A 27,320-nucleotide genomic window follows, 5' to 3' on the forward strand; every position below is an offset into this window, starting at 1 on the left:
TCACAATCATCCGAATGGGGATCAAAATTAGGAACTGACACAGGCGTGGACACGACACTTTTATTGTTTTGCTCTTGAAGAGATTTCACCGAATTGGCAAACAATTGCACAAATTCCTCCATGGTTTAAAGCACAGTATCACTTAATGTAGTTAGCTCGAGGGTGTAGTTGTTCTATCCCACTTCTGATGTAAGAATTGAGGGAAGAATAAAAACAAATTTCCCCGTACTAAACCAATTTAATGATTCTTATTCCAATATACCACTCTCTCCGCTGGTGAATATCAGAATGCCCTCCACTTTTCTGCCATCCCTTAACTAAACATCCTAAGAGCACCCGTCTCACAAGTATCATATTACATACCCCTATCTCTTATCTGTTACAATAATAATGCTAAGGACACTTAAAATAACTTAGCCTAGCAAATTCCCAAAGACGTCCTTTTACACCAATAAATATGTCGCCATCCAAGAGTGGTTGATAAAAGACGCCCTCAAGTACCACGAGCCCGTGTGAAGTTCTCACGGTAGGCTCGCCATCTTGATATGATTGCTAACATATACATCTATCCACTGATACTAGATAATTTTTTCTTCTTTGACATGTTTAAACATAATTACCCTGTAATTATTTGTTTTAAAAAAAAGCTATTATCTATCTATCTATCTATGACAAACTGTATACAGGGTGTTCCACGATTAATACACCCACGATTAAAAAAAATATAAAAAAAGCAAAGAATCAACCAACTCAATATCTTTAAACAGTAAGAAACATGCTTTTCTTTTCGTGAAAAGTGTTGGAGCTATGAAAACATTGCCTTTTTGTTTTATTTTCTGATGCATCTAAGCGTTGTAATATGTCGCATTTATCGTGAAACACCCTGTTTATTTTTTATTCACTAATTAGCATTACTTGACCATCACAAGTGGTGTTGGATTTTAATGATTTCGTATGTAAACGTTTTACATGCCAATTTAGTTTATTTAGTTGCAAATTTGAAGTAGGACCGAACATGTTAGGGTAAGTTGTAATCACCATAATTGCCAGCTTTAAAATATCGTTTATTTCAGAGTTACGTCGTCTTTATTATTCTTTTGCTTTTGGGTGTTTGTAATTTTTATGGTTTCATACCAATGGAAGAGACGACATTTATATTTGGCTGCCACCAAAATGGTTGGACCTCCTACAGTGCCAATTTTTGGCAATGCCTTATTATTAATGTGCAAAAACGAAAGTATAATTACCTTGTCTGTCCAATTACATAATTAATAAAGGAAAACATTTTTTCAGAAATTTTATGGAGAATTCATAAGTTTGTTAGAGCATATTCACCAGGTCCTATCCGGTTTTGGTTAGGCGCGTTGTTGCTGGTGATAATACCCAATCCAAAACACGTAGAGGTTGGAATATTTTTTGATATTTTGATGTATCATTATAACGTTATTTGCATATTATAGAAAATTCTGCCTTCTTCAAAATTCTTCCATAAATTTGATGGAATTTATAAGTTTCCCAAAATTTTCTTGGGAGAAGGCCTTATCTTTGGCAATGGTAAGTACTTTGTGCAGTTTTATATTTCTGATCACATATTCTGCTTAATATTATTTTAATAAGATGCAAATATGGGTAACAGGAAAAACAACTTAACTTTGTTTACATAATAATAATAATAATAATAATAATAATAATATTTATTGTGCAATAAAAAATATACACAAAGGGCCTGCATTCGCTTAGTGCGTTCTTCCATGTGGCCCGCAGATTACATATACAACTTGAAAACTAATATGGACAAACATTTCTATGACTATTAGTAATTTTAGCATATTTCTAATAGGCTTTCATGCAAGTACTTTTTTAAAGAACCTTTGGAACAATTGATTATTTTGTGGTAAATTGGTGAGTTCAGAATTGAGATAGCCTTATAAGGAAAACAATTCTTAAACCTAGCAGTCTTGTGTTGGGGTATATCAAACCGTATCATATTTCTTAACGCTAATCCATGTAAGTGTAACCTATTCCTAAAGTAACAGTATAAATAATTTGGTATCTTATATATAAATATTTTTTGCACATACATTGTGAACTGCAGCTCAGCACGAAGGTTGTACTTCAGAATTTTATTAGCTACATATGTCGGGGTAATGTGGTCATATTTATATTTATTGTGTGCAAATCTAATGCACGCATTCTGTATTTTTTGAATTTTGGTTTTGTACTCAATTGCTAAGTAGTTATAGTAAACCACGTTACAGTAATCGAATTGCGACAGTAACAAAGAGTCTATTAATTTAGTTTTTAGGTCTTTAGGCAACAGGTATATATAGGGATACAAACATTTTAGTCTAATCATTAGTGACGCCGCCTTTTTGTCTACATGTGACTCGAAACTTAAATCACTATCGAAATAAACTCCTAAGTTTTTTGCAGTGTTCTTTTGCTCAAGTGGAATATTGTTAATGTGCAAAGTACTAAAGTTGTGATTTAAATATTTATTTCTGACATTGTTTGAAGCAATAATAAGATGGGTACATTTACTAATGTTTAATTCTAGTCCATTGTTTTTCGACCAGCTATAAATACTCTGTAAATCTTTGTTGACACAACTGATAGCACTATTTGTTATTTCAGGGGGAAACCCGTACAGTAATTGTGTATCATCAGCGTACATATGAACGCCTATTTCGAAAGTATTTGATAAGCCACCAAAGGAATTTCTGAAAATGTCTGAAAGTTTTTCTACTCAGAACTACAATTTTAGGTAGAAAGTATAAAAAGCTGTGTGCATAATAAATGCGAATTACCTCTGATATGTAAAAATGTGAAAAACTAAGTGTCAAGTAATAGATTTCGTTACCTAATCTGGCCAACCTACCTAAATCTCTCCAAGCTGTATATTAGAATGACAATATTACAAAAGTTAGAAAAAAGAACATTTTGGAATATGAATTAATTGACTAATTTCGCTTTTTAAAATAGTGTAAATGTGTCAGTAGTATAAAAATGATTAAAATCTGATATGTTTTTAGGTTCTCACTTAAAATCAGACCGGAAAGTACTACAACCTATGCTCGACTTAAGCTTTATTCAAAAAACTCTGGATATCCTAAACACGCACATTGAAATTTGCATGAAAAACATGGAAAGCAAAGTGGAAGGTCCGGCATTTGACATCTGTCACTATATTCACCCTTGTATTGGCGATTACGTTAAAGGTTAGCTCTAAACCTTTTTTTACTTTCATAAAAGTTAACCGGATGATTTACTGTCGTTTAGAAGTTATATTGGGATCCAAAGAACGCAGTCAGATAACTGGGACTTCTGAATTCGATGAAGCAATGATGAGGTAAGATAATGCCCAAAAAACTACAGAAAAAAGACATCAATTACTTTCAGTTCTTATGAAGTGGCATTTACTAGAATGGTGAAAGCGTGGCAACATGTCGACTTTATTTTCAATTTTACTCCGATCAAAGAGAAACAGGACAGATTCAAGCAGATTATTCGACGTATTGGGAAAATCGTAAGTAACTGATTTTCCTTCTGTCAAAGATCTGTTTACATTTGAGTATGCTTATGACAGCTAATTTTCTCTGAAATAGATGATGGTAGATGCGTTCAACAGAAGGAATACGCCAAACCCAGACCAGTTTCACGCGATCATCGACTCCATGGTTGATTATGCTGACGAAAACCCCGATTTTTTTACGGAAGAACGATTTATCGATCATATTTTAACTTTATATACTGCTGTAAGTAGCAACCTTTTGTGGAAATGTGAGATTGTTGCGTGAGACAGTTTTCTCAACCGTTACATTATCTAGGCTTTAAACTTAATAAACTAACCAATACAATTTTTCAAATAAAATAGAAAGTTTAATATTTTATAGGCTGAAGATACCATCAGTCAGATATCTGCGTTTTTTGCTGTTTGCATGGGAATGTATCCAGAATACCAGGTTAAACTTGATTTATTTTACAACAGTTTTTGCAAAAATGTTGGTTTTGAAGGAGAAAGCAGCTCAAGAAGTTCGAGATATACTTGGTGATACTCCAAGACCAGTAACTGCTGACGATGTTCCTAAACTAATATTTATTAATATGTGTTTAAAAGAGGTGTTGAGATTGTACCCTATTGCTCCTATCATAACACGAAATTGTTCAGAAGACTTTCTGTTGGGTCAGTTGTTTTCTACCTAAGTCTATAGTATGGATAATAATTTTTATTGCAGATGATTGGGTTATTCCTAAGGGTGCTGCTCTTGTAGTTTCAACATTCTCTATACAAAGGGATCCGGAATATTGGGAAAAACCCAACTCTTTCTACCCAGAACATTTTTTGCCCGAAGCTGAAGCAAAACGGCCTAATTACGCTTACATTCCGTTTAGTATTGGGCAGCGTGGTTGTATAGGTAAGTCGCTAAAATCTGCAGTAAATCTTTAAAAGGTTCAAACTTTTCTCATTTGCTGGCGTTTAAAGTATTATCCCAAACTTTCAAACTTCTGGAAATTCAATTCTTGCGCAAACTATTAACTTTTGCCCTTGTAACGAAGTTACTAATTTTTCGCTGATTAAATCTGAATGCGCGTGACCTTCACTGCTGGGTGCTGGACCGAGGCCGTCGTGGCGTCGATTTTGTCGGGACCGTCCGGTGCCGTTCGAAATGGTTCGGTGGGCGCTGAGAGTGGGTGCCGCCACTGACAGCCCCCACCGTGGGATTTGTGTATAAAAGAAGGCCCCGAGCCGGAAAATAGGGATTCTTCGATCAGCAAAGATCGAAATCAGCCTGCTAAGCCGATCCGTGCCGACCGTTATCTCTTATCTCCGCGAACTTGTAAGTAAAAAATAGACACATACCGACCGTCCGGTATTTGTTCCGTTTGCTGTTTAAACCCGTACCGTTAACTGTAGTTAATATAATAAACTGTAAATTGGGGCATATTCAGTATCTTTCAGGGGATTTTCGTTTGGGGCATTTCCTATAGCTTTCCGGGGTTTTCTGTTTGAGGGTGTTTTTGATAAGACGGCGCCGGCTACAGTTACTAATTTTGGTGAAAACAGTTAGGTAATCCTTCTGGTCCTGTTCCTGTTTGTTGAACACCGGGGAAACGGTGTAGCAAGCGGGAACGGTGAATCCTGTGACTCGTTTGCTTAGCTCCGGGGAAACGGAGCAGTAAACGGGTTTGGGAATACTGGAGGGATTAGCGGCTGTGTGACTGGCAACGTCACGAGACTTAAAACCTCTGTTGCACGCTTGGGGAAACAGTGTGCAACCGAGGCTCTATTTGTCGAACCCCGGGGAATCGGGGAGAGGCACCTAGAGGTTAGGTCGAGTGGCGTGAACACCGCTGGTCACGTAATTGGGCCTCTTTGGGTTTTTTTTTTGGAATAAATTCCGGCGCCGAGTAGTCAGTTTTACATAACCGTACCGTACCGCCGTACTTTTACCGTGTTTTAATCTACCGTAGTCAGGCTAATCAGAAGTGAAGGGTCCGTAGGTAGTTTTCATTATCGTTACACGCTTTCCCCGTACCACCGTATAAGGTAATTTCCGTTTCATGGGGTATTCGTTACCGTGGGTATTTACTGTAAGTATTGAGAGCCGTAATACAGTGCAATTAGTGAAAACAGTTGTTTTAATTTTGTTTTCTTCCCGAACCCTTTGGAACTTTTCTCCAGCTGTCTAAAGGCTACCCAGGTACCGCAAAGTGGACCTTCAGCCACTATAAATAACGAAGGTGGCGCCCGAGGCAACGTAACCGAAGGAAACCGCGAGAAAAGCGCTACAAATTTGGCGCCCGAGCAGGGACCGATTTTTTTTTTTCCTTTATTATAGACTTTTTTTCTTTTGCCGGTTTTCTTTAGCTGAAGAGAAATGGACGAGGAAGGCTACAGCGGAGACAGGGCCGCTGGTGGAGTGACCGAGGGTCGAGACAGCGACAACATGGAGTTGTCAGTAGTACCGGGACCGACTGACGTGAGGGTGAGTTGGATTTACGGGTTGAAAAAGGAAGAGTTGCAGGGTCAACTCAGTAAGTTTTGCCTGGATGTGACTGGGACCGTGGAAATGTTGCGTAGACGACTGGTGCGTTACATGCGTGAGGGTGTGGCAACACCGTCCCCACACTTGCAACAGTTTGCGTTTCCTGCAGTACCGGTTGTTGGGTTTCCAAACCACCCACTGTCACCGCCAACCACTACCGCCGTAACGTCGACGACCACCCGGTATTTTACGACTGTTACAGGTACTTCTGTGGTGACAACGCCTCCTGTCACTATGACAGGCTTGCCAGCCGTCCCGTTTGCCCTGCCGCCGACCGTTCACTCACCGCCCGCCGTTTCTGGATCCCCGTTTACCACCGTACCGCCGCCGACTGCCCATGTGCAAGTACACAACTGGAAAGTGTACTTTGATGGCCGAAACGACCCCGTTGCATTTGTGGAGCGTGTCCAAGAGCTCTGTGACGCTCAAGGCATTTCCATGGACGTTTTATTGCCACATATGCCTGATTTGTTACAGGGTGAGGCCGCTTTGTGGTTCCGTAACAACAGAGGAAGTTGGCGATCCTGGGGGCAGTTTCTGGCTGATTTTCGCAGCTTCTACTTCCCCATAAATTATGCCGAAGATTTGGAGCTGGAAATCAGTCGGCGACGTCAGCGACCGAATGAATCGGCTGGTGCGTATATAACTGAGCTGCAGACGTTAATCCGCCGTCATGGGGGAATTAGCCCGGAAGAAGAGCTGAGGTGGCTCTATCGTAATTTGTTGCCGGAGTACCGCCAACAAATCCGTCGGGGCGATTTTTCGGATCGCACCAGTTTTGCCCGATCGGTTCGAGAAACCGAACTATTGTTCAAGGAGCTGCACTCACCGCCGCCGCCGATAATTCCCGCCTCCATACCGTCGTCACGGCCTTTCTCAGGGCCCCGAAATTTTACTAACACCCGTCAATTTACAGAAAATCAAGGAAACCGGACAATTAGGCCAACGACAGTGCCGCCAGCTAGACCATCCACTGGGACCGAAGAACGAGCCGGACCAAGCCAACAGGCTACGGATAACGGCCCTCAATGCTGGAACTGCGGTCAAAAAGGCCATTACCGTTCGGCCTGCAGAAACCAGGCAAGGCTGTTTTGCTCCCGTTGTGGCAAGGCCGGTGTATTGAGCCGGGATTGCACCTGCCGGACGGGAAACTAGATCGGTGTTGCATTGCAGCAAGGTCCGTCCAGCACCGTCAAACCGAAACCTTGCCTGTCCGTACAAAAGAAGATTGCCGTCCGCACCTGCCTGTTACAATTTTAGAAACACCGTTTAGGGCATTAATAGATACCGGAGCAGCTCATTCTTTCATAGGTGACGCCGTTAGGGAGTTGTGTGTTGCTAAACGTTCGCAACAGATCACCCCGCACACCAGTTCCGCTCAAGTCGCTAGTGGAGGCGTGGTCAAGATCACCGAAGCTTTCCGGCTTACCGTCTCTATTAATGATCTTAGTTTGCAGGCAGATCTCAGCTATTTGCCAAATCTCACTTCCGACGTTGTGTTTGGCATGGATTTGTTAAAACAACATGCTTTTCAGATTGATCTAAGCACCAGTCAGGTTACCGTAGTACCGCTGCCTCTTCCATGCAGTCCGTTGGGTCTTACCGCACCGCCGAAACTGTTGCTAACCGCCGATGAAGAGGACCGACTTCAGAACTTTTTGGCCGCCGAACTACCCGGTTTTGAGTCAATAGAGGGCACAACACCGCTGATTTACCACCACATTAACTTGACACAAAGCGACGCCATAAAACAAAGATACCACCCCCGCAATCCGAAAATGCAGGAAGTGATCAACACAGAGGTTGATCGGATGCTGGAAGAGGGCGTTATTGAGCCTTCCATGAGCCCTTGGAGCTCGCCGGTGGTGATTGTCAAGAAAAAGGATGGTAAGCACCGGTTCTGTATCGATTTTCAGAAAGTGAACTCTGTGTCTCGTCCGGATGCGTACCCGTTGCCGTTTATCAACGCAATACTAGACAAGCTGCGCAGAGCCAGATACATTTCTAGTATAGACTTGAAACAGGGTTATTGGCAAGTACCGTTGACGGAAGAAAGTAAACCGATTACCGCGTTTACCGTACCGGGTAGAGGCCTGTTCCAGTTCCGAGTAATGCCGTTTGGTCTTCATTCCGCCCCCGCCACCTTTCAGCGCCTAATGGACCGTGTGATCGGGCCTGAGTTAGAGCCGTACTGTTTCGCCTATTTAGATGACATAATAGTACTGGGCGAGACATTTAACGAGCATTTACACTTTTTAAAACAGGTGTTTGACCGTCTACGAGCCGCCAACCTGAAACTGAATCCAGAGAAGTGTCAATTCGGGCGCCGGTCGCTCCGATATTTGGGTCACTTTGTCACATCCGAGGGAATCCGCACTGACCCGGAAAAGGTCTCGGCAATACTCAGTTTACCGCCGCCGACTAACGTGAGGGGCGTCCGAAGATTTCTGGGAATTGCATCGTGGTACCGCCGTTTTGTGGAAAATTTCTCACAATTAGCCGCCCCGTTGAACCACCTGTTAAAGAAAAACGTACGCTGGCAGTGGCAGGAAGAACAGCAGGCTGCATTTGAACAGTTAAAAATCCGGCTTACAGAGGCTCCCGTATTAACATGTCCTGACTTTACCAAGCCGTTTATTTTACAGACTGACGCCTCCGACGCTGGGTTAGGGGCAGCTCTAATTCAGCATGACACCGATGGTGACCATGTCATAGCGTACGCCAGCCGTAGTCTGTCCGCCGCCGAAAAGAAGTACTCCGTGACTGAAAAAGAGTGTCTGGCCATAGTTTGGGGCACCGAAAAGATGAGACCGTACTTAGAGGGCTACCGGTTTACCGTAGTGACTGACCACCAGTCGCTCCGCTGGTTACACTCCTTAAAGAGCCCGTCCGGCCGTTTGGCTCGATGGAGTGTGTATTTGCAACAGTTTGACTTCGAAATTAAATACCGTAAGGGAATACTTAATAAGGTAGCCGATGCTTTGTCTAGGAGTCCGGTAGGCAAGCCTGAAGACGATGTGGACCCCGTTTCCGCTCTCGAAGACTTCGTACCTTGTCCTTGGTACAGTTCGAAGAAAACCGCCGTGGAAAAGAACCCCGAAGCTTTTCCGGATTTTTGTGTGCGCAATGGCCGTCTCTATCGACATTTCTGGGACATGACCGACTTGACTGAGAACGAAATGGCCGATCCATGGAAGGTTTGCGTGCCTAAAGATGCTCGAAGAGCTGTACTGGATGAAAACCACTCTCAACCGACCGCCGGCCATCAGGGCATAGCCAAGACAATAGCCCGCATTGCCCGCCGCTATTATTGGCCAGGGATGTTCCGAGATACCGCTCGGTTCGTCCGGAATTGCTCTGTTTGTCAGCGATTTAAGGGTGAATCCCAGAAACCGCCTGGAAAGATGCAACCGTCCCGCAACTGTCAACCGTGGGAAACCGTTAGCACTGACCTAGTGGGGCCGTTACCGAGGTCCTCTAAGGGTAACTCTTATTTGGTTGTGTTTCAGGATAGGTTTACAAAGTGGGTCCAGTGCAAAGCCATCCGCAAAGCTACCGCCAAGGCCGTCAGTCAAGCTTTACACGAGGAAGTCTTAATGCGCTTTGGGTGTCCGAAAACCGTAATTTCCGACAACGGGACACAGTTTACTGGTAAACTGTTCCGTGGTTTACTGAAGGAAATGGGAATAAACCACCGTCTGACTCCGCCGTACACACCGCAAGCAAACCCGGTAGAGCGTACAAATAAAACTTTGAAAACTATGGTGGCTTCCTTTTGTGAGGAAAACCACAGAAAGTGGGATGTTTATCTTACAGATTTGGTTTTCGCCGTGAACACGTCCCGGCATGAGTCTACAGGGTTTACTCCGGCTTTTCTGAACTTTGGCCGAGAGTTGGAGCCGCCCGCTGCATTGTCCCGTCCGCCCGTCACCGACCTTACAAACGACCGCCCGCCCGTCACCGACCTTACAAACGACCGCCCGCCCGTCACCGAACTTACCAACGACCGCCCGCCCGCCGAAACCGACTACCAAGGCTATACCGAACATCTCCGAAAGCTTGCTGAAGTTTATGAGTTGGTCCGAGTTAATCTGGGCCGAGCTTTCCCCGCTCAGAGCCGTAACTACAATTTGCGCCGACGAGAATGGAGATGTAAAGTTGGGGACCGAGTTATGAAACGGGAAAATCCGTTGTCATCCGCCGACAAGGGTTTTGCTGCAAAGTTAGCCCCGAAGTTTTCCGGACCGTACTTGGTAAAACGAGTTGTGTCACCGGTGGTGTACGACTTAAGGGATGAGAACGGAAAATGGTACCGCCGTATACATATCAAGGACTTAAAACCATTAAGTTCTGCGGAGGTGATGTATTAATGTACCGTAGAGTTCCGGGGGTTGTAATTGGGGTTGTGCCGTTTTTTTTTGTACCGTTTAGGGATTATGTGGGCAGGTAATGTGCCGAAACACCCGTACCTTACGACTATGTTTACAGAGAATGACTCCGCCGCCGGCAAAGCGCCCCTGCTTCGAGCAGTTTCCCCACCTTCGGGATTGGCCAGCGGAACTGCTCGAGTTCCTCGGCGATTTAGGGGAGCCGGACAACCGTGTGTTTTCCCCGCCAACGCGACCGTCACCGCCGACCGAACCGTCACCTCCGCCGCCGTCGACCGACCTGTTTGATCCGCCGACGCCGCCGCCGTCTGTGCCGTCCCCGTTTTCTCCGTCCCGGACGCCGCCGCTGCCCTGTCTGTCCCCGATGCCGCCCTTATTGTCTCCGATTCCGCCCTCGCCACCGCCGCCGCCGACATGGAGGTTGATACCCGTCACCCTGCCGCCCCCAACACCCGGCCTGTCGGCGGCCGAAATCTTGCTGGCACGGTATGGCGGTCGGGCGCCGCGCGACGGGGAGGCTTGGCCGGACCGCCAGGTGGCGGACTTCGCCGTGGTGTACCCAGACCCGAAGGACTGGCCACCCGGTCTTGTGGCGGCGTTGGGGGGAAGGTTTTCGGCGTCCAGCGGGCGCCGCCGTGTCTTGCTGACCAGCTCCACTGGGACGCGGGTGCGCGTGGCGCTGCCTAGGCGGTCGCAGGCACCGCCGTAGGGCACCGGAAAAAAAACAGTTGGTAACACCGTAAAAAAGTAGAAAGGGGGTAACAAATATTGTGGGGGTAGATTGTGTTGTCTGTTCGTTCTGTTTCGGGGGTCCTGTACCGACACTTATTCTTTTTTTTTTCTATATTAGCCGACATGAGCGACAGTGACGCATCGTCCGATGTGTTAGTGGTGGTCCCAACGGGGGGTGACCCCTTCTATCGGGAGGTGGACCGCCACGCACCGTCGCCGCCGCCGCCGAGCCGACCTGAGACCCCAGTGGCAATCCGACGCCTCCGAGAGGAGACCAGGTGGATGGAGGACCATCGGGTGACGGTGCACCCCGACTCATGCTGGAGGTGCGGTCACCGGGGGCACTACCGGACCGAGTGCCAGCTGTCACCGCTGCTTTTTTGCTCACAGTGTGGGAGGCTGGGTGTCACCACCCGTCGGTGCTGCCCACAGCCGCTGCCGCCTCCGCCGCCACCGCGACCTTCGCGCTCCCGCAGGTCGCCCGCCGATCCGTCTCCCGTCCGCCGCCGATCGTCGTCCCGGGGTTGCCCACGGTGTGGGTGCACCGAGAGGCGCCACCGCTTGGTGGATTAGTTTTAGTTTAGGTTAAGCTAGGTTAAGTGTTAGTTAACTAACGTTAGAGTTTCTTTTTTTTTAGCTTTTTTTCGCAATAATAAAAAAAAAAATATTGTGTTGGGGAAATATATATATTTTTTTTTTCCGTAAGAAGGGGGGGTGTGTAACGAAGTTACTAATTTTTCGCTGATTAAATCTGAATGCGCGTGACCTTCACTGCTGGGTGCTGGACCGAGGCCGTCGTGGCGTCGATTTTGTCGGGACCGTCCGGTGCCGTTCGAAATGGTTCGGTGGGCGCTGAGAGTGGGTGCCGCCACTGACAGCCCCCACCGTGGGATTTGTGTATAAAAGAAGGCCCCGAGCCGGAAAATAGGGATTCTTCGATCAGCAAAGATCGAAATCAGCCTGCTAAGCCGATCCGTGCCGACCGTTATCTCTTATCTCCGCGAACTTGTAAGTAAAAAATAGACACATACCGACCGTCCGGTATTTGTTCCGTTTGCTGTTTAAACCCGTACCGTTAACTGTAGTTAATATAATAAACTGTAAATTGGGGCATATTCAGTATCTTTCAGGGGATTTTCGTTTGGGGCATTTCCTATAGCTTTCCGGGGTTTTCTGTTTGAGGGTGTTTTTGATAAGACGGCGCCGGCTACAGTTACTAATTTTGGTGAAAACAGTTAGGTAATCCTTCTGGTCCTGTTCCTGTTTGTTGAACACCGGGGAAACGGTGTAGCAAGCGGGAACGGTGAATCCTGTGACTCGTTTGCTTAGCTCCGGGGAAACGGAGCAGTAAACGGGTTTGGGAATACTGGAGGGATTAGCGGCTGTGTGACTGGCAACGTCACGAGACTTAAAACCTCTGTTGCACGCTTGGGGAAACAGTGTGCAACCGAGGCTCTATTTGTCGAACCCCGGGGAATCGGGGAGAGGCACCTAGAGGTTAGGTCGAGTGGCGTGAACACCGCTGGTCACGTAATTGGGCCTCTTTGGGTTTTTTTTTTGGAATAAATTCCGGCGCCGAGTAGTCAGTTTTACATAACCGTACCGTACCGCCGTACTTTTACCGTGTTTTAATCTACCGTAGTCAGGCTAATCAGAAGTGAAGGGTCCGTAGGTAGTTTTCATTATCGTTACACGCTTTCCCCGTACCACCGTATAAGGTAATTTCCGTTTCATGGGGTATTCGTTACCGTGGGTATTTACTGTAAGTATTGAGAGCCGTAATACAGTGCAATTAGTGAAAACAGTTGTTTTAATTTTGTTTTCTTCCCGAACCCTTTGGAACTTTTCTCCAGCTGTCTAAAGGCTACCCAGGTACCGCAAAGTGGACCTTCAGCCACTATAAATAACGAAGGTGGCGCCCGAGGCAACGTAACCGAAGGAAACCGCGAGAAAAGCGCTACACCCTTTAGATGTAACGTGCTCTTTAACGGCTTTTAATGGGAGCATTTTCCGAGATTGATTGGTTTGAAACTTTCCTGATTGCTTATCGCGAAAATTCTCGCTTCTGATATTTTTTTGAGTCGACTTAACAAATTGAATCGATTTATTCGTGTCACTTTAATTTATTTAGATATCGTCGTTTTTATTAGTTTTTGCAATTGATCGGTTTTTCTTGATTTTTATAGGGAAAACCATGGCAATGTACGTTTTAAAGGTATTTGCCTGCAATTTGTTGCAACGTTTTGAAATTGATGCTGATGGAAAGGTGGAAACTTTCAAAGTTAAAATGGACATATCGGTAAGACCAGTGGATGCGTGCAGAGTTAGATTCAAGAAGAGAGTTTGGAAAATGTAATAGTCGTAATATGAATGTTAATATATCAAAGTGAATTGGTAGTTTGATTTCTTAAAATTTCCTTCAAACTAACTATTTAACTGAAAGTTTAGGTTTTGTTGGTCAATATACAGTATCATAACCTTTATTTATCTGCAACGGTTTTCGAGATATGGAGGTTTTAAAATGACATTTTTAGATTTTGGAGTGTCATAGCTCCCAACCAGAATGAGATTGAGCAAAACAACGACTTGCATGTTCCTATCTGAACTTTTTTTGCGATCTATTTCGTGATCGTATTGGAAAATTTACACACAGACTATAAATATTTTGTCACCTGTCAAAATTCAATCAAATGATAGATCTGAAAATGCTTAAAAAAAATCTGAAAAAATGTCATTTATGAAACGTCAATATCTTGAAAACCCTTGCAAATAGATATAGATTATGATATATGAAAAATACTTGAAATCAATAGGTGTATTCAGAAATATAATAATAAACAGGGTGTTCCACTTAAAATAAACAACTTGGAAGACATAATCAAAGCTGTAAGTAGGCAGGTTCCACTCAACAGATGCAAATTCTTAAAAAAAAATAGAAAAAATATAGAATTGCATATTTGCACAAAGTGCACTCTTGACAATTTTTAATTTTGCTCCAGAAATGTTCCAATGCACAGCAAAGGGCATATTTATACCAAAAACCCTTAAATTAGGGGAAATAAGTACTACTACTTTTTGAAATTAAATATCTCGGTAACATGAAGAGCTAGAGAGGCCACTTTTGACTCATTTTGTAGTATTTTTTGTCCTCTTTCTAATGTCGCTTTAGTGAAATCTATAAGAGTTCAAATAAAAAAGTTACAATTATTTAAAAATTAAAAAAATACCGTTTTTGCAAAAAGTGCAATTTTGGCAATTTTTTATTTTGCTCCAGGAGGGTTCCAATGCCCACCAAAGAGCGTATTTAAACCAAAGGACCTTAAATTAAGTCCAACAAGTACAAAAAAGCAATTTAAAATTTTTCATTTTTTAAAAAAATCGAAAGAATGGGGGGGTATTAAGGGTCTTTTTTTACTACTTTTTGAAATTCAATATCTCGATAACATGATGAGCTAGAGAGTTCAGTTTTGGCTCATTTTGTAGTATTTTTTATCTTCTTTCTAATGGCGTTTTAGCGAAATATATAAGAGTTCAAATAAAAAAGTCACAATCATTCAAAAATTGAAAAACTGTCACTACTTGTTACACTACATCTATCAACCACATGTCATATAAAGTTTTAATGAAAAAAATATTACAACATGCTGTATTTTCAAAAAGTGAATTTCTCTTTGGAATTTATAATATTTACATTTCGTTTTTCCTATGTATTGGAAAGTGGATGTAAACTCAACGAAAAACTTAGTACCTCATCTTTAGTTTTCTTGTGAATTTCTTGTTTAAATTACTTTCATTTTACAAATAACTTTTTTCATAACCGATTAATCGACGTTTAAACCTAACACCGATTTTTATAATGTCGATTACCAATATGATTCTTTTCGACTTTAAAACGCACTACAGGTAAACTAAAAAGTAACGTATTGCTGTTTTTTGTACGATTATTGAAATTGAAAGCTACGAACGCAAGTCCATGCACTTTTTGTTGTTTGACATCCTATAATAAGCAATTTTATCATTAAATTTGCTTCATTCGATTCCTTAACAAGTATCATTTACCTTAATTATACGTTCAATTTACCATAAACCTGACAAAATAGTTATTTATATACCTAGGCCGCGAAATGGTATTTTTTCTATCTTGAGGACGAAAAAATTATTTTACGGCCGAAGTGTACACAACATTTTTTGTTCAAACGATATTTATTTAGAAATTCTTAATTTTTGATAAATAAAATGAGAAGGGTCTAGACGGTGATGTTTATCGTTATGTTTGCTGGTAACTAATAGACTGACTCTTGTCAGAAATATTTTCCATTTTTTCATTTACGCAAAAATGAAATTGGGAGACGAAGATTGCTGTACTGATATGGATGGGTGTACTGCTGTAATTGGTGCACACAGTGGTCACATAGAGAAATCGTAACCAGCAAGCAATAATAAGCGTAGACGGTGACATAGTGATTGTTAATTTACTTTTTTCCTGTATTTTTTTTTCGGCCGTAGAGCCGTAAAAGTGCATTTCACGGCCGCTAAACTGTACGTGAAGTGAGTACTTCACGTCCGTTTGAACAAAAAAATAATTTATTCACTAATTTTAAATTAAAAGGCAGGTGCCAAAATGTTGTCATCTTACTGTAAATATGGATAAAACCCAGTGTATCATTTTCAAAACGAGTAATAATTTGGTGGAACTTCCAGAAAGCATAACTCTCAAGACTAACACTGTACCTATAAGTAATAATACCAAACTATTGGGGCTGCAGGTAGATGCTGGCCTGACGTACAGTTTTTAGCTAAAAACTAAAAAAAATTTTAGCTAAACACTGTAGCTTAGACACATTAAGAATTGCTTATTATGGAACAGTGTATTCATTGCTTAAATTCAATATCATATTCTGGAGAAACAGCACTATCATAAGCTTGCTGTTCACTAACCAAAAAGTCGCACTAAGAATAATCACCAAGTCGCCACCGTTAACTACTTGTCGAAATGCATTTAGAAATAATGATCTTCTAACTTTGCCAGCGATATCTATTTTTGAACACATATTGTTTTTAAAACGAAATCCAAATTTATTTGAACGTTTCTTAGTCAATCACTCACACAACACAAGAGGCAGTCAGAATCAGTACAACCTTCCCCAACACAAGTTAACTTTAACTGAAAAACAGTGTACATATTTTTCAATAAAATGCTTTAATACTTTACCTAGAAAGCTACGAGAAACACAAGGTTTGGGTAAGTTTAAAAAGGATTTGTTTAATCTTCTCGTTTTCATCGAACCTTACAATTTTGAGGAGTTCTTTCAAAAAGTGCAACGTTCTTAGCAATAAGTTAAATATGTATACATCTATCCACTGATACTAGATAATTTTTTTCTTCTTTGACATGTTTAAACATAATTACCCTGTAATTATTTGTTTTAAAAAAAAGCTATTATCTATCTATCTATCTATGACAAACTGTATACAGGGTGTTCCACGATTAATACACCCACGATTAAAAAAAATATAAAAAAAACAAAGAATCAACCAACTCAATATCTTTAAACAGTAAGAAACATGCTTTTCTTTTCGTGAAAAGTGTTGGAGCTATGAAAACATTGCCTTTTTGTTTTATTTTCTGATGCACTATAAAGCGTTGTAATATGTCGCATTTATCGTGAAACACCCTGTTTATTTTTTATTCACTAATTAGCATTACTTGACCATCACAAGTGGTGTTGGATTTTAATGATTTCGTATGTAAACGTTTTACATGCCAATTTAGTTTATTTAGTTGCAAATTTGAAGTAGGACCGAACATGTTAGGGTAAGTTGTAATCACCATAATTGCCAGCTTTATGTCGGAGTTATTTCAGAGTTACGTCGTCTTTATTATTCTTTTGCTTTTGGGTGTTTGTAATTTTTATGGTTTCATACCAATGGAAGAGACGACATTTATATTTGGCTGCCACCAAAATGGTTGGACCTCCTACAGTGCCAATTTTTGGCAATGCCTTATCTTTAATGTGCAAAAACGAAAGTATAATTACCTTGTCTGTCCAATTACATAATTAATAAAGGAAAACATTTTTTCAGAAATTTTATGGAGAATTCATAAGTTAGTTAGTGCATATTCACCAGGTCCTATCCGGTTTTGGTTAGGCCCGTTGTTGTTGGTGGTAACAACCAATCCAAAACACGTAGAGGTTGGAATATTTTTTGATATATTGATGTATCATTATAACGTTATTTGCATATTATAGAAAATTCTGCCTTCTTCAAAATTCTTCCATAAATTTGATGGAATTTATAAGTTTCCCAAAATTTTCTTGGGAGAAGGCCTTATCTCTGGCAATGGTAAGTATTTTGTGCAGTTTTATAAAATATATTCATCAAAATGTTTTATCCATACTTCATTCAGCATTTTGTCAAACAATTTTGTCTACATCTATTTCGAAAGTATTTGATAAGCCACCAAAGGAATTTCTGAAAATGTCCGAATGTTTTTCTACTCAGAACTACCATTTTAGGTAGAAAGTATAAAAATCTGTGTGCATAATAAATGCGAATCACCTCTGATATGTAAAAATGTGAAAAACTAAGTGTCGAGTAACAGATTTCGTTACCTAATCTGGCCAACCTACCTAAATCTCTCCAAGCTGTATATTAGAATGACAATATTACAAAAGTTAGAAAAAAGAACATTTTGGAATATGAATTAATTGACTAATTTCGCTTTTTAAAATAGTGTAAATGTGTCAGTAGTATAAAAATGATTAAAATCTGATATGTTTTTAGGTTCTCACATAAAATCAGACCGGAAAGTACTACAACGTATGCTCGACTTAAGTTTTATTCAAAAAACTCTGGATATCCTAAACACGCACATTGAAATTTGCATGAAAAACATGGAAAGCAAAGTGGGAGGTCCGGCCTTCGACATCTTTCACTATATTCACCCTTGTATTGCCGATTACATTAAAGGTTAGCTTTAAACCTTTTTTTACTTTCATAAAAGTTAACCGGGTGATTTACTGTCGTTTAGAAGTTATATTGGGATCCAAAGATCGCAGTCAGATAACTGGGACTTCTGAATTCGATGAATCAATGCTGAGGTAAGATAATGCCCAAAAAACTACAGAAAAAAGACATCAATTACTTTCAGTTGTTATGAAGTGGCATTTACTAGAATTGTGAAAGCGTGGCATCATGTCGACTTTATTTTCAATTTTTCCCCGATCAAAGAGAAACAGGACAGATTCAAGCAGATTATTCGACGTATTGGGAAAATCGTAAGTATTTGTTTTTCCTTCTGTCAAAGATCTCTTTACATTTGAGTATGCTTATGACAGCTAATTTTCTCTGAAATAGATGATGGTAGATGCGTTCAACAGAAGGAATACGCCAAACCCAGACCAGTTTCACGCGATCATCGACTCAATGGCTGATTATGCTGACGAAAACCCCGATTTTTTTACGGAAGAACGTTTTATCGATCATATTTTAACTTTATATGCTGCTGTAAGTAGCAACCTTTTGTGGAAATGTGAGATTGTTGCGTGAGACAGTTTTCTCAACCGTTACATTATCTAGGCTTTAAACTTAATAAACTCACCAATACAATTTTTCAAATAAAATAGAAAGTTTAATATTTTATAGGCTGAAGATACCATCAGTCAGATATCTGCGTTTTTTGCTGTTTGCATGGGAATGTATCCAGAATACCAGGTTAAACTTGATTTATTTTACAACAGTTTTTGCAAAAATGTTTGTTTTGAAGGAGAAAGCAGCTCAAGAAGTTCGAGATATACTTGGTGATACTCCAAGGCCAGTAACTGCTGACGATGTTCCTAAACTAATATTCATTAATATGTGTTTAAAAGAGGTGTTGAGATTGTACCCTATTGGTCCTATCATAGCACGAAATTGTTCAGAAGACTTTCTGTTGGGTCAGTTGTTTTCTATCTAAAGTCTATAGTATGGATAATTATTTTTATTGCAGATGATTGGGTTATTCCTAAGGGTGCTGCTCTTGTAGTTTCAACATTCTCTATACAAAGGGATCCGGAATATTGGGAAAAACCCAACTCTTTCTACCCAGAACACTTTCTGCCCGAAGCTGAAGCAAAACGGCCTAATTACGCTTACATTCCGTTTAGTGTTGGGCAGCGTAGTTGTATAGGTAAGTCGCTAAAATCTGCAGTAAATGTTTAAAAGTTTCAAACTTTTCTCATTTGCTGGCGTTTAAAGTATTATCCCAAACTTCTGGAAATTCAATTCTTGCGCAAACTATTAACTTTCGTTAGAACTCTTATAATGACAGAAACTTTTGCCTTTTAGATGTAACGTGCTCTTTAACGGCTTTTAATGGGAGCATTTTCCGAGATTGATTGGTTTGAAACTTTCCTGATTGCTTATCGCGAAAATTCTCTCGCTTCTGATATTTTTTTGAGTCGACTTTAAAAATTGAATCGATTTATTCGTGTCACTTTTTTCTTGATTTTTATAGGAAAAACCATGGCAATGTACGCTTTAAAGGTATTTGCCTGCAATTTGTTGCAACGTTTTGAAATTGATGCTGATGGAAAAGTGGAAACTTTCAAAATTAAAATGGACATATCGGTGCGACCAGTGGATGCGTGCAGAGTTAGAGTCAAGAAGAGAGTTTGGAAAATGTAATAGTCGTAATATGAATGTTAATATATCAAAGTGAATTGGTAGTTTGATTTCTTAAAATTTCCTTCAAACTAACTATCTATCATAACCTTTATTTATCTCCAACGGTTTTTGAGATATGGACGTTTTAAAATGACATTTTCGGATTTTAGAGTGTCATAGCTCCCAACCAGAATGATATAGAGCAAAACAACGACTTGCATGTTCCTGTCTGAATTTTTTTTTGCGATCTCTTTCGTGATCGTATTGGAAAATTTACACACAGACTATAAATATTTTGTCACCTGTCAAAATTCAATCAAATAATAGATCTGAAAATGCTTAAAAAAAAAATTGAAAAAATTGTCTTTTTTACTTCTTTTTAAAATTCAATCTCTTGGTAACATGATGAGTTAGAGAGTCCAGTTAAGGCTCATTTTGTAGTATTTTTTATCCTCTTTCTAATGGCGTTTTAGCGAAATCTACAAGAGTTCAAATAAAAAAGTTACAATCATTCAAATATTGGAAAAATTTCATTTTTCTACAAACATTCAATAATGATGCATTTTTCGCTTCCAAATCTCAACGAAAAGTTACCCTTTACTGAGGAGTTTACTTTATCGCGCGTTGCCTAGGGTAGCGAGCGATAAAAATTTTTTCGCTTGCTGTCCAGAGCAACGGCCACAATGCATGCCATTATTGGAAATGTCAGTGTCACCAGTTTGATGTCAGTATTCAATTGTGTATAGTTTTGATCCTGTTTTTGAGTACCTACGCAGTAAGTTTAGTTGTATTAGATATTTAGCGATGTTTGTAGAAAAAATATTGTATGTATTACGCCCACAATGTGACTTTTATGCTTTCGAATGATTGCTGCGCGACACAAAGTGAAGTGGAAACGTCATTCTCAGAGCATAAACGTCATACTTTTTGAGCTTAATACATAAATATCTATTTCAGTCAAAGGTGCAATTTTGGCAAATTTGTATTTTGCTTCATAAGGGTTCCAATGCACGGCAAAAGTCATATTTTTTTTTGGTCGGTACCGACATAGGAATTTTACTGAATGGAGAACGAATGAACAACATGCGGTATGCAGATGATATAGTGATTCACACCAGTAGACAGAGTAGCACAGTTTACCTATCTGCGAACCATGATCAATGATAATTGCAGACACTCACAGGAGATCAGAGTGTAGAATAGAGAAAGCAAGAGTCGCTTTCAACCAACAAAGAAACCTCGAATCGAAGCCTTCATCATACATTCTAACTCGTACAGTTAAGCAAAACTGTCACTACTTGTTACACTACATCTATCAACCACATGTCATATCAAGTTTTAATAAAATAGTATATTACACAACGAGGTGGAAAGAGTTTCATTACTGTCGAGAGATTAGTTAGATAGCCGAGACGCGAAGCGTCGAGGTTTAGCTAGGATCTCGAGACAGGAATGAAACTTCCTACCGAGGTTTGTATACTATTTTATTTATAACCATCATATTTCTATCAAAATTTACAAATCATTGTTTCATTCTGAACATATCTAGAATATTACATTTAACAAAAAACTACCAAGCAGGCATTTTTCTCAGAATAATCAATCAGGTATATTGTTACCGTAGCTATGTGGTAAACAACTCACCAGTATAAATAAATGTCAGAAAAAGTTAGATCGATATTCATTTCCGGATTAATAAATTGAGAAAAATGTCCTGCGGTGAAGAATTGACGTGTACCCCGCCAGAAATACGACAGGCTGCTGACGCATTAGCACACGGCTTGGTGCCAGAGAAAAGTAAGCATCGCTACCTAAAAGCTATTGAATTATACAGGAAGTGGTGCGAAGAAAAAAAGAAGAATACCAGTTCCGAAAGTGTACTCTTAACATATTTTGGAGAACAATCCAGACAAAATAAGCCGTCCACTTTGTGGGCAATGTACAGTATGACACGAACGATGCTACAAATTGAAGAAAAAACTGATATTTCAAAACATGGGAAACTGCTGGCCTTTCTAAAACTTCAAAATGTGGGCTTCAGGCCCAAAAAATCGAACGTATTTTGTAGGAAAAATATAGAGGATTTTTTAAACGAAGCTCCAAATAATCTTCCACCGATAAAGGTAAGATATTTGTGATCTTTAAATAGGTATTTTAAAAAAATAGTGTTTGAGCTTATACAAGTGCACAGTTATTATGGTATTATATTCTTCTTATTGTTTTAGGTCGCATTAATAATAGGTGTATCTGGAGCTTGTCGGACGGACGAATTAGTGAAAATGAAAATGTTGGATGTTACTTTTTTTGAAGAAAAAATTTCGGTTAAGATTCCAGATTCTAAAACACATACAAGTAGATCATTTCTCATTACTGATCCAATATGGGTGAAGATCGTTCGAGATTACATAAATTTGAGAGAAAACATAGAAATCGATAGACTTTTTGTTCAGCTTAGAGGAGGAATAGCAAGAAATCAACCAATTGGACACAATACAATAGCTAATTATTCCCAAAAAATTGCTACTTTTTTGAATTTAGAGAACTCGAAAGGCTTTACAGGCCACGTTCTAAGAAGAACCGCCGCTACGTTACTTGCCAACCGTGGAGCAAATGTACTCCAATTAAAAAGGCTGGGAGGATGGAAATCTAGTACTGTGGCAGAAGGTTATGTGGATAGCTCAATGGAGAATAAAACCAAAACTGCCGTTATGCTGTCCCAACGTGCCATGTCTTCTGAAGCTGTTGCAAGTAGTTCACAAACCTCAGTCATTCAGCAGCAAATTAATTTGTCGACCAAAGAGACAACTGTTGGAGACGCCAGTGCTGGTATTGGCCTAAATATTTCTATAAACACTTATAATAATTCAAATGTAACCATTAATTTCAATAAGTAGTGTGTTTTAGTTTAGATCATGTTAATTTTAGTATTGTAATGTATTATAGGCATTATAACCGTTAGAATGCATACAATTCGAGTTGTAATCCAGGACATTTTTCTCAATTTATTATATGCGAACTGAATATCGATCCGACTTTATCTGACATTAAAAAAAAATTGATTCAATCATCATTTTTTTTTTTCAAAAATATTGACAATCACACAATTTTAGAGGGCGGGAAATGAGGGCGGGAAGTGAGGGCGGGAAGTGAGGGCGGGAAGTAGAGGTGCGCAATATGATACTTCCTAACCTTCAATGACGTTAGTAATGACAGCATTACATATATGGTTGTAAATAATGGTATTTTTTCGGCCGAAAGAAAGTTTGGCGTCCGAGGCCGTCTTACGGCCGAGGACAACAATCTTGAGGACGAAAAAATTATTTCACGGCCGAGGTGTACACAAATTTTTTTGTTCAAACGATATTTATTTAGAAATTCTTAATTTTTGATAAATAAAATGAGAAGCGTCTAGCAATCACGGTGACGTTTATCGTTAAGTTTGCTGATTATGCATTGCTGATGTGACGTTAAATAATAGACTGACTCTTGTCAGAAATATTTTCCATTTTTTCATTTACGCAAAAATGAAATTGGGAGACGAAGATTGCTGTACTGATATGGATGGGTGTACTGCTGTAATTGGTGCACACAGTGGTCACATAGAGAATCGTAACCAGCAAGCAATAATAAGCGTAGACGGTGACATAGTGATTGTTAATTTATTTTTTCCCTGTATTTTTTTTTCGGACGTAGAGCCGTAAAAGTGCATTTTACGACCGCACTGTACGTGAAGTGAGTACTTAAGCTTTGAAAAATGACTGGTATTTAATATGACAAACTGTATACAGGGTGTTCCAGGATTAATACACCCACGATTAAAAAAATTATAAAAAAAACAAAGAATCAACCAACTCAATATCTTTAAACAGTAAGAAACATGCTTTTCTTTTCGTATTATGTTTTTCAAGTGAAAAGTTTTGGAGCTATGAAAACATTGCCTTTTTGTTTTATTTTCTGATGCACTATTAAGCCTTGTAATATGTCGCATTTATCGTGAAACACCCTGTTTATTTTTTATTCACTAATTAGCATTAAATGACCATCACAAGTGGTGTTGGGTTTTAATGATTTAGTATGTAAACGTTTTAGATGTCAATTTAGTTTATTTAGTTGCAAATTTGAAGTAGGCCAAACATGTTAGGGTAAGTTTTCATCACCATAATTGCCAGCTTTATATCGTTTATTTCAGAGTTACGTCGTCTTTATTATTCTTTTGCTTTTGGGTGTTTGTAATATTTATGGTTTCATACCAATGGAAGAGACGACATTTATATTTGGCTGCCACCAAAATGGTTGGACCTCCTAGAGTGCCAATTTTTGGCAATGCCTTATCTTTAATGTGCAAAAACGAAAGTATAATTACCTTGTCTGTCCAATTACATAATTAATAAAGGAAAACATTTTTTCAGAAATTTTATGGAGAATTCATAAGTTAGTTAGTGCATATTCACCAGGTCCTATCCGGTTTTGGTTAGGCCCGTTGTTGCTGGTGGTAACACCCAATCCAAAACACGTAGAGGTTGGAATATTTTTTGATATTTTGATGTATCATTATAACGTTATTTGCATATTATAGAAAATTCTGCCTTCTTCAAAATTCTTCCATAAATTTGAAGGAATTTATAAGTTTCCCAAAATTTTCTTGGGAGAAGGCCTTATCTCTGGCAATGGTAAGTATTTTGTGCAGTTTTATAAAATATATTCATCAAAATGTTTTATCCATACTTCATTCAGCATTTCTGATCACATATTCTGCTTAATATTATTTTAATAATATGCAAAAATGGGTAACAGGAAAAACAACTTAATTTTGTCTACATCTATTTCGAAAGTATTTGATAAGCCACCAAAGGAAAATGTCCGAATGTTTTTCTACTCAGAACTACACTTTTAGGTAGAAAGTATAAAAAGCTGTGTGCATAATAAATGCGAATCACCTCTGATATGTAAAAATGTGAAAAACTAAGTGTCGAGTAATAGATTTCGTTACCTAATCTGGCCAACCGATCTAAATCTCTCCAAGCTGTATATTAGAATGACAATATTACAAAAGTTAGAAAAAATAACATTTTGGAATATGAATTAATTGACTAATTTCGCTTTTTAAAATAGTGTAAATGTGTCAGTAGTATAAAAATGATTAAAATCTGATATGTTTTTAGGTTCTCACATAAAATCAGATCGGAAAGTACTACAACGTATGCTCGACTTAAGCTTTATTCAAAAAACTCTGGATATCCTAAACACGCACATTGAAATTTGCATGAAAAACATGGAAAGCAAAGTGGGAGGTCCGGCCTTCGACATCTTTCACTATATTCACCCTTGTATTGCCGATTACATTAAAGGTTAGCTCTAAACCTTTTTTTACTTTCATAAAAGTTAACCGGGTGATTTACTGTCGTTTAGAAGTTATATTGGGATCCAAAGATCGCAGTCAGATAACTGGGACTTCTGAATTCGATGAATCAATGATGAGGTAAGATAATGCCCAAAAAACTACAGAAAAAAGACATCAATTACTTTCAGTTGTTATGAAGTGGCATTTACTAGAATGGCGAAAGCGTGGCATCATGTCGACTTTATTTTCAATTTTTCCCCGATCAAAGAGAAACAGGACAGATTCAAGCAGATTATTCGACGTATTGGGAAAATCGTAAGTAATTGATTTTCCTTCTATCAAAGATCTGTTTACATTTGAGTATGCTTATGACAGCTAATTTTCTCTGAAATAGATGATGGTAGATGCGTTCAACAGAAGGAATACGCCAAACCCAGACCAGTTTCACGCGATCATCGACTCCATGGTTGATTATGCTGACGAAAACCCCGATTTTTTTACGGAAGAACGTTTTATCGATCATATTTTAACTTTATATGCTGCTGTAAGTAGCAACCTTTTGTGGAAATGTGAGATTGTTGCGTGAGACAGTTTTCTCAACCGTTACATTATCTAGGCTTTAAACTTAATAAACTCACCAATACAATTTTTCAAATAAAATAGAAAGTTTAATATTTTATAGGCTGAAGATACCATCAGTCAGATATCTGCGTTTTTTGCTGTTTGCATGGGAATGTATCCAGAATACCAGGTTAAACTTGATTTATTTTACAACAGTTTTTGCAAAAAATGTTTGTTTTGAAGGAGAAAGCAGCTCAAGAAGTTCGAGATATACTTGGTGATACTCCAAGGCCAGTAACTGCTGACGATGTTCCTAAACTAATATTCATTAATATGTGTTTAAAAGAGGTGTTGAGATTGTACCCTGCTGCTCCTATCATAGCACGAAATTGTTCAGAAGACTTTCTGTTGGGTCAGTTGTTTTCTACCTAAAGTCTATAGTATGGATAATTATTTTTATTGCAGATGATTGGGTTATTCCTAAGGGTGCTGCTCTTGTAGTTTCAACATTCTCTATACAAAGGGATCCGGAATATTGGGAAAAACCAAACTCTTTCTACCCAGAACACTTTCTGCCCGAAGCTGAAGCAAAACGGCCTAATTACGCTTACATTCCGTTTAGTGTTGGGCAGCGTAGTTGTATAGGTAAGTCGCGAAAATCTGCAGTAAATGTTTAAAAGTTTCAAACTTTTCTCATTTGCTGGCGTTTAAAGTATTATCCCAAACTTCTGGAAATTCAATTCTTGCGCAAACTATTAACTTTCGTTAGAACTCTTATAATGACAGAAACTTTTGCCTTTTAGATGTAACGTGCTCTTTAACGGCTTTTAATGGGAGCATTTTCCGAGATTGATTGGTTTGAAACTTTCCTGATTGCTTATCGCGAAAATTCTCTCGCTTCTGATATTTTTTTGAGTCGACTTAACAAATTTAATCGATTTATTCGTGTCACTTTTTTCTTGATTTTTATAGGGAAAACCATGGCAATGTACGCTTTAAAGGTATTTGCCTGCAATTTGTTGCAACGTTTTGAAATTGATGCTGATGGAAAAGTGGAAACTTTCAAAATTAAAATGGACATATCGGTGAGACCAGTGGATGCGTGCAGAGTTAGAGTCAAGAAGAGAGTTTGGAAAATGTAATAGTCGTAATATGAATGTTAATATATCAAAGTGAATTGGTAGTTTGATTTCTTAAAATTTCCTTCAAACTAACTATCTATCATAACATTTATTTATCTCCAACGGTTTTTGAGATATGGACGTTTTAAAATGACATTTTCGGATTTTAGAGTGTCATAGCTCCCAACCAGAATGAGATTGAGCAAAACAACGACTTGCATGTTCCTATCTGAATTTTTTTTGCGATCTATTTCGTGATCGTATTGGAAAATTTACACACAGACTAGAAATATTTTGTCAACTATCAAAACTCAATCAAATGATAGATCTGAAAATGCTTAAAAATCTGAAAAAATGTCATTTATAAAACGTCAATATCTTGAAAACCCTTGCAAATGGATATAGATTATGATATATGAAAAATACTTGAAATCGATACGTGTATTCAGACATATAATAATATACAGGGTGTTCCACTTAAAAT

The 27,320-nt window shown here is 39.2% G+C and overlaps 2 protein-coding genes across 2 annotated transcripts; both read left to right on the forward strand.

Annotated features, from left to right (window-relative positions):
• Positions 1-943: 943 nt before the first annotated feature.
• On the forward strand, positions 944-13,564 carry LOC145725631 (cytochrome P450 4V2-like). The gene is made up of 12 exons (XM_081974441.1): positions 944-1,023; positions 1,074-1,237; positions 1,294-1,403; positions 1,461-1,554; positions 3,033-3,218; positions 3,280-3,349; positions 3,400-3,526; positions 3,606-3,755; positions 3,894-3,962; positions 4,015-4,183; positions 4,236-4,415; positions 13,354-13,564. The coding sequence occupies exons 1-12, from the start codon at positions 1,016-1,018 to the stop codon at positions 13,521-13,523; spliced, it is 1,497 nt and encodes a 498-aa protein (XP_081830567.1). The 5' UTR covers positions 944-1,015; the 3' UTR covers positions 13,524-13,564.
• A 3,308-nt stretch (positions 13,565-16,872) lies between these two features.
• LOC145726440 (uncharacterized) lies at positions 16,873-26,898 on the forward strand. Its single transcript, XM_081975548.1, has 23 exons — positions 16,873-16,982; positions 17,032-17,195; positions 17,252-17,361; positions 17,419-17,512; positions 17,954-18,139; positions 18,201-18,270; positions 18,321-18,447; positions 18,527-18,676; positions 18,815-18,883; positions 18,936-19,104; positions 19,158-19,337; positions 19,665-19,830; positions 23,955-24,166; positions 24,223-24,332; positions 24,390-24,483; positions 24,976-25,161; positions 25,223-25,292; positions 25,343-25,469; positions 25,549-25,698; positions 25,837-25,905; positions 25,959-26,127; positions 26,181-26,360; positions 26,688-26,898. Exons 1-23 carry the CDS (start codon positions 16,975-16,977, stop codon positions 26,855-26,857), a joined length of 3,030 nt encoding a protein of 1,009 aa, XP_081831674.1. The 5' UTR covers positions 16,873-16,974; the 3' UTR covers positions 26,858-26,898.
• Positions 26,899-27,320: the final 422 nt, after the last annotated feature.

Source organism: Ips typographus, linkage group LG1 (genome assembly GCF_016097725.1).
Source record: "Ips typographus isolate SLU linkage group LG1, UJ_Ityp_2.0, whole genome shotgun sequence".
NCBI lineage: Eukaryota > Metazoa > Arthropoda > Insecta > Coleoptera > Curculionidae > Ips > Ips typographus.